The sequence below is a fragment of the Seriola dumerili genome, unplaced genomic scaffold (genome assembly GCF_002260705.1).
Source record: "Seriola dumerili isolate Sdu_G_001 unplaced genomic scaffold, Sdu_1.0 BDQW01000733.1, whole genome shotgun sequence".
NCBI classification, from domain to species: Eukaryota; Metazoa; Chordata; class Actinopteri; order Carangiformes; family Carangidae; genus Seriola; species Seriola dumerili.
In genome coordinates this window covers 277,942-290,496 of record NW_019174988.1, presented here as the reverse complement: position 1 = coordinate 290,496, position 12,555 = coordinate 277,942, and the positions used below count along the sequence as shown (strand labels likewise).

Below are 12,555 nucleotides of genomic sequence, written 5' to 3'. Positions count from 1 at the left end.
GAGTGTGTGTGTGTGTTACAGAAGCACTATGTGTAGAACAAGTGCTGTATGAAGTGTGTGGATGGGTAGTGTAGTGTAGTGGAAAGCTCTTTGAGTGGTTGTTAAAAATTGGAGAGCTCTATATAAATGAAGCCCATTAATCACTGTAACTGTACTACCACTACAACTGATGTCCAGTTTTCTTTTTAACTGCGTCACAACATCTACAGCCAATCACTATCATGAAGCCAAACACGGCTCCACAGCCACTCTGCACTTAATTGGACGTGAACATGTAACACCTCCAGCCAAATCTATACTCTGAGAGAGACGTACTGGATCTCAGTACTCAACACAATGACACCTGCTGGACTGAATGATGATCTCACTTTTAAATGCTTCCTCTGAACAAATTTAAAAAGAGAATGAAAATTGCAGAACCTGTAACCTCAGCTACAATTGTTAACTTGTATGGGATTTACCACTTCACCTGCTTTTAATCATTGTCATAATATCAAGGAAAGATGTATATGGGACAGTAGAAAGTCAATTACCATGTGACCCTTTAAAAGTGCTATTTGTAAGATTTCTCTGCCACCAGACGTGGTTTCTTGCCAGGAGCAGGTGGTGGTGATTTTCGCTTGACAAGAGCATTGGCCATTATTGTCTTTATAATACAAGAGGTTATAATTCGCCCTCTGAGAAGCGCTACATCTCCAGGGCAGATTGAAGGCTAAAGTGAGGTACTATTGGAAAGTGACGCGACGGGCCGGGGCTAGTTGGTTAGCATGCTAACTTCAGTAGAAGTTAACATTGGTGTTGCTTTCCACCTCTGGAAACAGCTGTTGGTGAGTAAAGGAATGAAGTTTGATGCTGAACTCGCAACATTTCTTCTAGACTGATAAGCTGACAGCTGTTAATGCTAATGTTAGCTATGTAGCAATAGGAAAACTTACAAATAGCTCCTTTAAGCTAGTCACGTGCTAACTCCTGTATATAGATGACATGACTTCTATTTTCTATTTGAAAAAGTCTCATGTTTCCCATCACTGTTGACGTTTTCCAATTTTTAACCAAGATTACAGTTTTTCTCAACGTTTCACCAAGTGCTTTAAGTTATTTAAAGATAATTATATAAAAGTTAATCATACTTCTGGCTGCCAGGAGAAGATACTGTCAAGAGAAAAACTAAAAAAAATTACAATATAAACATTTCCTTGTTATGCAGATAAAAGAAAACTGGCAGCAAGATTTTCCCTACAATTAATAATTTGTACTATTGTCCCAATACAATGGAGGCGACAAGAGTGTTATTGTGGTGATCAAAACACAGAAAAATTACTTCAGCAGCTTGATGTTCCAGAAGCATTGTTATTTTTACTTTGGATAATTAACAGACCTTGTTATCGGCAAATCTCAGTGACACTACTTATTCCCTAAGAAATAGTCTGTAATGTCTGTAGATCATCCGTAACCATGACACTGTTTTGGCAAAACATGCTGCTGCTGAGTTTTTCAAATATAATTCTTCAATGCTTTGAGCCCCACAAAAGAAATTCCATTCACCTCCAGTGTATTAAAGTGGAGGAACCTTTAAACAGGACAGATCTGTGTGTACGTCTGTGTGAATACGCTCTGTGTGTTTGGATGTGTCACACGTACATCATGATTGTGAAGATATAAGTGATGCGGAGCTGTGCTGCTCAACAGGAAACAGATATTACAAACATGGTAGGGCGGACACACACACACACACACACACACACACACACACACACACACACACACACACACACAGTTGGGGATTCAGGAGGGAAGGAAGGAAGTGTTGTTCCTTTTGTCAGCTTCATGATTATTAAACATTATTAAAATTCATATTTTCACTGTCCTACTACTTCCTGATACGCTTTCTTTGCAAGATGTTGCATCACTCGCTGGGACCACATTGTTCACATCAGTAACTGAGGGTATGCAAGGAACAAACCTGAACTGTGCCAGAATTAGAATAAACACATGTATCCTCATTTAGTCCTCCCTCTGTGCTGGTCTTTTGTCATTTTATTGACAGTTACACAGCTACTGTAGCTGCAACATAATGGACAGAGACTAATCTTGTTTGACATTATATTACTTCAAACCACAAATGCTGATATATTTTACAAGAAGTGAACCACACACTACCAGGCAAAGACAGACATCAGGGAGAATAGATTTTGGCACAGCACTGCTAATATACATTTGGCACAATGCCACTGATAATGCCCTGTCCTCATGTAAAAATAAATTCATTGATCATTTTGGACATCAATCTACAAACAACCATTTTCATTTTTGAATAAACTTTGGATGAGTTTCCTATCTACAGGATGTTTGCTTGATGAAAACTTGTTACTGAAACAAATCTGTAAATGCAATTAAATTTTGGCTTATCTTGTTTAGTTAAACTGAAGCTATTTATGCATTTGTTGGCAGAGCATAAGAGAATTGTGTCAGATTTTCTGTTCTGTCATTGGGAAAAAAATAGAAATCCCAAAACATCAAAATCTGCAATCAGACACAATCAGACACAACAGCAGCCGCGCATCAGCGGCAGTTCAAAGGATAGTAGCTGGGTGTCAGTCATGTGATCATGAATCATCTGCACAGTATTTATTTTGTACTGTAAGAATGGTTCAGAGAAGTGTGCAGACCAATTGAATAACAACATGGTAGTGTCCGGGTTATCATACATGAAAACAACATGCAGACTCATGTGACTCAGAGTCAGAAGGTCTAATAATCATAAAATTAAAGTAAATATTGATAGTCCCTGATAAATATCTACAACCCAGGAACTTGGACGTTCCAGGAACACTCTGGGCTCCCTGATCACACAGGCTATTTTACACCAAAATTAAGGTGGAAATGTGTCCTTTTTAAACGCAGGTAAAACGCTTAAAAGGGCGATTGACACCTTTCCCACTGCTAGAAACTGTATCTGAAAGGTTTAAGGACAGACAGAAACTCATTGAAAAGGCCTTGATCACCTAAATGAAGTTTAGAAGATGTGTTGTCAATGAATGGTAAATACCTTGCCTTAGTTTTTGTATCACTGATTTCTCTTAAGACGTTGTTTTGTAAAGAGCACACAACAAAGACAGACGTAAGAGTTGAGACACATGGTTTGAAGGCTGATAAGAATCCTTGTTTTTCTTGATGAAGTAAGAATAGTGTTGTCAACCCACAATAAATGTTTCCTGACAAAACAAATGACCTTGGCTTTCAGAAGCACTCTGTACAGTACACTTGACGTATAGATGAATATGGATTCAAAGTTTTCAGACAACTGCTTTTATCTTCGACTGAGACAAATGTGCTCAAGATTTCACTCAGAATTCAAGACGAATCATAAGATTTTTCCCACTTATTTTGTTTTATATCTAATTAAGTGTCATGAGCATTTCCATGAATGGGTCGATCCCTGGGATTAAAAAGATAGTAAACAAGATGGAGACGGGTAAACACTTATCTCAAGCCAGGGTCACAAATGAACAAAGGCTCTGGGCAAACGCATCCTTAAAAATCAATAAATGATGTGTGAAGGCAGCGTCTGCCACTCAAGACTCGGAAAATGCTGAGGTTTTAATTCACACAACACACAAATATGCAGCGCCCTGCATACCTGCAGCCAGTATAAGCAGAAAACGCTCAACCAACACAGATCACAAATTCACATAAACGCCAAAGAATGCCAACGTCAAACAAACACATGTATTTCTCCTCAGCAAATGTCACAGGAGACCCAGCGACTGATCACTAACATATTTCAGTATTTCATTTTATTAACTGGATATAAATGAAGCCTATTATGTGATTGTGTTATTGTGTTTTAAATAAAAGTACAGGAAATAAATAGAGCTGATGTTTATGTTATGGCCTTCAGCTATAATTATTTAGCATTAAACTTTATTTCTGAGATATGTTTTTTTGTCTTCAGTTTGGTGTGGCAGATGCCTTTTAAATATGTGATGCTGATGATCCTTAGTTGCTTGTTGCTACGAGAAAAAAGCCAGTCTGGAATGACACAAACTTTTGTTGCAACTGTGAACAAAAAGCTGCTGAATCTGACTGCAAATTTAATGAATTTGATTTAATGAATGTAGAAAAAACAAAAATCAAAGGCTCACAGACTATTGCACCAAAAAACAAAGCAATGTTTTTTTCTTGCAGTGTATGAGCCATTTGTTTGTTGTCTTTGTTGGTTGTTTTTCAGCCCAGGACCAGTTCTATTTTTGGCTTAGGTGTGCGTGTCCAGTTTGATTTAATTAATGTATCAATAGCAGCTGCTTGTTGTCAACAGAGATTTATGGTGGTTAATTGGACATTTCTTACCCAAAATGCTCCTTGGTAGGCACGGATGATTATTTTTCTGTTTTTAATCACAGTCTTTCAACCAACATTTGACTGATTGATCCAAGACAGATATTTTCTAACACAGGTGCTCATCTTTTGTACTGATGATTGAGCTTGGGGAGTTTCATGTCAATCCGAGATCTGGAAGTCCTCCAACTGCCACTCAGAACTGTTTAAGCAGAAAATGAATGTGACTTGACTTCCAGAGCCTGAAAAAGCTCCTCGCACTTTGAAACTATTATATATGTAGAAGCTCATTTTGTCAAGTTTTCTATTGAAAGCTTTCTCCACTTGACAGAGTGATGTGCACTATTTTCAAGCATATTCAGTCCATTTCAATAGATATTTCTCACCTTATAGCATGAGATGCCTCAACTGAGATAGCAGCTGAAAATGGTCAAAACATCACATCAGCTCTGCCTGTTTAGCAAAGTTGAAGTCTCAGCAGCCGACAAGTCCTCGTACGTTAGTGACAAAACAAGGAGGGGCGTTTTCTGACCTGTCGACCACATGGTTAATACGTCTCAGTCGTAATAAAAACCGGTTGTTTTAAGTTTGTCATACGACCAACGATGTGGGTTTTTCTCAGCTGTGTGAAGGAGTGAAGGGTATCTGATGTTAATTAACTGTTTAATGTGTGTAAGTACATTCACTGAAGGCTTAGGAAACACAGGACCACAACCTACACAAAGGATGGAGCGGGAATAGGTTTTCTTTATTCCTGTTTGTTTGATGGATTAGCTTTGCTATTTGGTGAAGGCAGAAGCGGCATTTCCATTCCACCTTTACCATCAACTTTTTCTATCAACCTATCAACGTCTCTTCGCTGTCCGCGGGGTGAAATCTGGTCAGTATCTCTGTTTTCTTGTGCAAATGATTCCATTTCAAAACATGTCACACTCTAGCAGAGAGGCTTAATGACATATTGCTTTATAGCATGGCTCTATGCACTTATCAAAATATAACAATGGCTCAAGGGAAGTGCAAAGAAGTGATTGTAAGATGTTTCCCCCAGACAACACTGAAACAATTCAGCCTTTCACTAGCGAGAGTCCTACAGGAAGCCATGAAGCCAATCACGTCTTAATGTCCTTGATTGCATCAAAGAAAACTGATGCTGCTCCGAGTGGGAATTGTCATGTTTGATTCACAACAAAAAAAGGCAGCAGCCATTGGTTCATTTCCCCCAATAGATTATAGCCTGAATTTGATGAAACACAGCAGCTAGACTATATATATTATTAAAAAAACATTGTATTCACTCAAATGGTCTGACAGGAAGCGTGTCAAGAAAAATTCAATTAAACAAATCATTTTTCTCTTGACTTTTGGGAAATCACTGTTGGTTAGCTGTGGACGGAGGATGGACGCACTTATCTGTTTTCGTGTGTCTTCTACTGCACTTGGAAAAGAAAGAAAGGGGGCTTCAAAAGATTCGGTTTTTGCACAGGAAAAAACACAGTGTGGAAAAATCTGTAAATGTAAAAGTATTCTGATGTGATGTCTGTCTTTTATTCCTAAAATCAAAGTGAAGCTGAAACTCTAACAGCACAAAAAAAGTACAGAAACAGCTTTCTGACTGTTTCCTGTTCTTCAGAAGGCTGCTATACAATCATGACCATTACATGTTCAATCACCGAAGTCTGTGGGTTTATTCTCTAGGGATGACAAACATTTCGTGTTCAAAAGCTGCTGAGATTTGTCAGTCTGGACAAAAGTGGTGGGCCGGCCAACTGACAGACGGATAATCTGATAATTTTACATATGTGAAGGAATTTTCTTCCTTTTACTGTTATTTTATGTTCTAGGCTTTACTCACAACCCAAGACAAAGGTTCCCTGTGTACCCAAGGTCATCTAGACCTCTGAACATCCTAGATATTACAGGTTTAGGGAAAAGCATAAACTTAGACAGAACCATCCAAACATAGTTGTCATAGTCAACATAGTCAAGGATGAGTGAAGTGAGGCAAAGGGCAGGACACGTGTAATATTAATTAGTCAAGAACATGTGACAATGACCAGGCTTAAATGTCCAATAGAGTCTTCACACGTATAGGTTTAGACTATCGTTTTGCTGTCTTTGTATTGCTCATTATTTTCTCCTCTGTGCCAAGCTTACAATAAATACTTCTGCCTGAGACATCTGAACTCCTGTTGATTGTCTTTTTCTCAAAAGATTTCAACCATAATATGTATATATATATATATGTATGTATGTTGATTTTATATATACTGTATAATGCACGTTCTTTCTGTACTGGAGACATTAAGTCTGAAAAGGCAAGAGAGGTGAGAACCTTTTAAATTCACGACATGGTGTATTCTGACATGTATCTGTGATACTGTACATCCAAATTAGAAATTACAATAAGCGAGGCAAAGGCTTTTGATGTTTCACACGAAAATAAAACAACAGCATTGTGTTGTTACAATGAAAATCTTCACACTTAAACACTGCTTGTGTTTCTGTGCACCACTGCTTTATTTCAGTTACTATTAATAGCTGTGAAGCACTAGACTGACAGTGCAGGCGTCAAAAACAAGCCTATACTGTACTGTGACTGACTGCAGGCAAGACGACGTTGCCTGAATGGTTTTAATCCTGTAGGTAAAATGTTTTGATGCAGGTTCGAACTCAGTTCAGTTTAGAGGGAACAGACACTGTGATGTCTCCTGCCTTTTAATAAGAGCAGAAGTCACAAGCTGATCTTCTCGCTGCTACTGATGCTTCAATTCTCCTGGCAAAGTGTAATAGAGGCATCGCTCGCTGCACGTCAAAACACAAACACTGACCTTTTTCCATCTGTGCCAGACCTACTGGGAAGAGAATATCACTCACGGATCCTTTCAGTATTTTACCCAACTAAGTCTTTTACATACGAGGCAATAGTGAAGATGAAGAAGATAAAAGGCTTTGTCTGTATGGAAAATATAGTGCCATGTTGTTTTCAGTTACAGTATGCAGGCATGCGCTCATTGCTAATTAGGCATGAAGGGAAGTGTCTCTGACACACTTCAGTGTGTTGCTCATGGGATCAGACCAAAGTCCTCAGCAAGGAGGCTACCTCACTGACTAAGAAGCTTTAATTCCATCTCTGATATCCTGCAAGCAGTTTTATAACAACAGAATTTAATTAAAATGGAAAACTCTTAGATCCAACAACCACTTATCAATGTCTGTTTTTTGTTGGTCCACTGAAGTAAATATCTAAAAAAATAGGTACTTCATTACATCATGAAATCCTGTCCAGATGTTAAGCTCACTGATTCCCAGCATTGCCCCCAACCAGTGATATTATGGTATTAATGGTATAAATGCTGCCCACTAATGAAGTGCGAACTGCGTGTCTACAAGGTCAAATGAGAAGGGTCATGATTTTATGGTATATATATATATATATATATATATATATATGTATGTACACAATACTGAGGAACAGAGACATATCATGTCATATATATACAGTGTTGCTCATGAAGTTGGAATAAAATATTTTTTACCTCTTTCCATGAAATGATTGTGACAATGTGATTTATTTAATTTCACCTGGGTAATTGGGACACATAATGTAATCATTGCACCTGGTCAAAAGTGATTACTGATGCATTTAAATAGGAATAAACAGAGGATTGTGTCTGAAAACAAAATTATTCCAACTTTATGGGCAACAGTGTATATATATGTATATATATATATATATATATATGAGTCATTGTGTCAGAGCTGTTTTATTGCAGTTTAATTTTCCAACTCTGACTGTGCATCCTGTGTAAAGTTTCTAAAAAATAAGGGGGGAAGATCTGGTTGGCTGCTGTCTTCCTATATACACTATTTGTGTAATATTCATAACACACCCACATCAGGACCGACACAACGGTAAGCAACAAATGGGAAATTCCACTATTGTTGGAGTGACAACAGAACTGGGGTTTATTGGGCTGATTTCACCACTGACAAACACGCTGCTTTTGTTCCTTGAGTCAAACCAAATACGATTCTAACCCTCGAAACTTCAGCTCAACACAAACAGACTCATCTACACTTTCGGCAGCAATTTACCTCCCTTTGCTCAGACGAGATACAATCTGCTTTATACCCATGATATTCTGTGTTTCCTGTCATTCTGATCAAAGAGCGGCGTACACCTGATAAACATATCTTATTGCTATGATTATTAACAAAGCTTTTACCTGGACAAAGAAAGCAGCAGTAACGCTCAGCACCAGACATGAATGCATTCAATAAATCTGAAAAAACGCGACTGTGTCAGTGAGTTCTGCCTCGGTCATGCTGCACCTTATTAATTCCTTAGCTTTTGTCTCCAGAAAAAAGGAAGGAATTAGCAGATAAGCCAAAGCCAAAGCAAGATCCTCGGTTGCAAAATGAAAAAAAAATGCAGCTGCTGTTCACAGGGCCAAATAAAAAAAGTTGCGTCTTTAATAGTGTCGACTTGGGTCAGTTAGTTGCTCTTATTGTTTTCTGTTTGGCTGCTGTGGAGAAAATAAGAGCAGCGCAAGCAGTCAATATCTGAGATTCCAGACTTTCCAGGTCTGCACCCACAAGAATCGAAATTAAGGAAAAGGTGCCAAATACTATATGAAGCACAAAAGGGCTTTGGGTTGTTAGGATCTGTCATGCTATTTGCACTTGATAGTGATGATAAAGGGCCTTATGATTGTTCAGCGCTTGATGTTTTTTTTGGAATCAGACAAAGGCTCTATGTTTTCAGCTTGAGCTACTGGGCCACAAAGGATTGTTATCTGCACATAATACACAAATAAGAGCCGTGTCTGAAGCTTTCTTGAAAACAGCTTGTTAAATGTGCAATGTGAAATTTGCATGAGAGTTCACCTTTTAACACCGACCCAAGGTGTGTAATCCCTTAAAATGAATTGAGGGCAGTCTGAGCCTCTCATGGCCGTTAAGAATAAAACAAAGATTCATTCCTGATTAAACAGTAGCAGATTTTACAAGAGAGGATGCTTTGACTGCTGTGTATCATGATGGATAACCTGCTGTGCCTGCATTTGGATTAGCGATCCCAAGCAGGTCAAAATGCTGCAGGCAACAGTGCACTCTCATTTGAACCACAACAGCGCGTCCTCCGGGGGGCCCTTACCCTGCATCCCTGTGGGGCCGAAGCCTTGGCGAGTGAGGAAAATTGCATGGTCGTGGTGTTCGGCATGATCAGGGTCGCCTTTCTGCTGCACAAATGCCCAGCGGCACACATTCTCCAGGCTCCGTGATGGGTTCCCCCTCTCAATGAGGCTGATGGACTGACATGAAAGAGGGAGAGAGAAAGAGAGAGAGAATTGGCTACTGATGAACCCTGACTGTGTAAATGAACACATTGATATTCTGTCAGAAGTCTGAGATTGTACAGATTGTTAATCCTGACTGGTATGAGTAGTATTCCCTGTAGACACAGATTTAACATGATGTTTCTGGGGTTAATAAGTGGAGAGCAAAAACTGAATTTCCTCTACACCATCTACAAAGCAAACATACTGCACATCACAATGTGTTGTTTATACCGCATATTACCTTCATTGTGAGTGCAAGTGTGTGAGCCTGCATTTTTACAGTGTGTGTGAAAGAGAGCGAGAGTGGCTGACCCCTGCAATCTGCATACATTTTCTTCCCTATTTAGCATCTCTGCTCCATTATTAATGGCTATGGATGTGTCACTAGCGTGCTCTGCCAGGCTGAAATAACCATTCCTCTGAAGCGATTATAAGCATGTGTCAGCAGCATGAGAACAAATGGCATCACTGCTAACAAATCTACGATATGTTTGGACTGAGTGCTGTGTGTCTGTAATTGGTATTATTCTGATTTTGCACATGCAGGACGGCAAATTATTAATAGCAGGCATGAGACAATTGGAGCAGGAGGGCATTTAAAACAGATTAAAAATAAGGTTGAAATTGAAAGTAGATGATTTATTGCTCTATAGAAGTGTTGGTTCTTTTTCTGTGCACACGGGATGATTTTGCATTTTTACCAGACTGAGGCAGAAACATTGAAGCAACTTTCTTTTTCTCTTTGTTTGCTGTTACAGCCGTTGACGAAGGGATAAATCTTCACCTCAGGGTCAAAAGCTTTGTTCCCCCACAGCAAACACAGCGAATTGGTAGGCACAGACTTTCAGTGTGGTGAGGGGGGTTAGCATTTGAGCTGCCCCAATGCAGCAACACATTCAACATGTTACCCATAAATGTTCTGCTTTATTCATGCCGACGCTCTGCCAGAGCTTCTGGAACATCCTGGTCATTGTTTAGGGAGATTTGTGCTGATAAGAGTCCGGCCAGTGGGCAGGGGAATATTCTCCTCAACATTAAGTGGTAAAATATATGAAATGTCAGCAACTGTTGTCAATGATTTCACAAAATGGGAAGTTATCGTGGATCTTCATAGGTAAAATAATCAATTAATTAATCTGTCAACTGTGACCTATGAGTACATCTGTTCTTTACAAAGCTTAAAAGTTGCTATTAATCCTTTATTAATAATATTTCCTTGTAAATGGTTTTATGAATGCAGGGCCAAAAGAGAACTGGGACAATGTTTGTTTGTCCTGTGTTAACCTCATAAACAGGTAGTTTTTGTCTGACAACAAGAGGATTAATTATTGTTCATCTATCAACCAAAAATGTCAAACATCAACTGGTTACAGCTTTCAGGTGTGAAGATTTGCTGATTTTCCCTGTCTTTCATCACTGTCATTTAAATATCTTTGGGGTTTTTGGACACAACAAGTAATCTGAACATGTCAGGAGCAGTTAGTTTCATTTTAACAGTCTGTGAACAGCAGCACTATCATAGCGTTAGCTGAAATTGTGACATCTACCATTTTGTCAAATCTGTGACAAAGCAAACAGAAGTAAGCATCTTTAATCACTGATTTTTTGATGCATCTTCCAAGATACGCTGTTTCATGTCACCTTTTTGTGAAATTTGAGATGTTAAATGAATTTTTCTGTGACCACATTAGTGCTAACCATGATACAGTAGCCATTACGCTAGGTCTCTGAGGCTAATATGTTGTAGTCTTCTGTCTACTGTTGGACTATGTGTTGTAGTTCTGATGGGGATTGTTCTTCTTTCCGTGCTGATATTAAGCTGCTACATCGCACATGTATCACACACATTCGAGCTAACTTTTATTTGCTAACTGACTCTATTTATATGTTTACTAGATTAGTGTTAATAAAAGCTACCTTTTGTCTAGTCTTTGTTTACTGTACTGCATTTTTTCTGATTTCTAACCTCCATGATTAACTGTGTTGTGTTTTTTCCAACACAGCACTTGAACACAAAGATTTTAAAGGCCAGTTTCCATCTTTAACCTTGACTTGAAGTATGTTTAGTGGTTCAGTACTGTAGCCGTGCACCTGTTTACATAGCGAGGGCAGAATTTTGATTCTGTGAAATTGTGATGGCAATTTTTTCTAAGCATTAGTTGGTTGAAATAATTCATAGATTAATCAATGATGAAAAAACTCAGTAGTTGCAGGCCTCTCATGGTGACTCAGACTTCAGTTTTCTGTCTCTCTTCTCCCACTCACTGAAAAATTGTACTCTGTGGTGCAAACGCTCTCACTGTCTGAGCTTCTGTCATTTTCAGTAATTTTCTGCATTTCAAAAGCAAGGCAGTTCAACACAAATGGAGGAACTGTGAAAACTCACCTTGGCATAACCCAGCATGATCATCCTCACCAGAACAACATTGATGTGGACGCCTAGGGACTCGTCATGGTAAATCTCATTCACCTGAGAAGCGGGGAGAAGAAGACGGGTTACATGAAGCAAAAGACCATCTGTGTGATTTCTGTGAAAAATGGAAATTAAGGATAATAGTGATAAAACACAAAGTTTGTTGTTGTAGAAAAGCTAATATTAGCAAATAAAGGTTTCTATTCAGTGGAGAAAATTTAGAGATTGTTCATTGTTTAAAATATTGTCATGCCTTTATGAATTATAATGGTTCATTTAAGAATACCATTGAGCTGCTTAAACAGGCCTCCAGTACAATGTTAGTCATTTTCTGTAAATGTTTTCTGTAAATTACACTAGATCTGGGGCAGCTGGGAAGATACACACTCTGTATCACAGTTAGGAAAAGATCTGTTGGCTACTGGGTGAAGCTGATAGAAGTAACTGAACTCAGTTGCATCGTAA

General features: G+C 38.7%; 1 protein-coding gene across 1 annotated transcript in view; it reads right to left on the bottom strand.

Moving 5' to 3' along the window:
- The window catches only part of adamts3 (ADAM metallopeptidase with thrombospondin type 1 motif 3), a 136,763-nt gene that overhangs the window by 55,446 nt on the left and 68,762 nt on the right, over positions 1-12,555 (bottom strand). Inside the window, exons 6-7 of the mRNA XM_022765727.1 lie at positions 12,064-12,147; positions 9,494-9,650 (exon numbers count right to left, since the gene is read on the bottom strand). Coding sequence (XP_022621448.1) covers positions 9,494-9,650; positions 12,064-12,147 — 241 coding nt within the window. The remainder of the gene's footprint in view (positions 1-9,493; positions 9,651-12,063; positions 12,148-12,555) is intronic.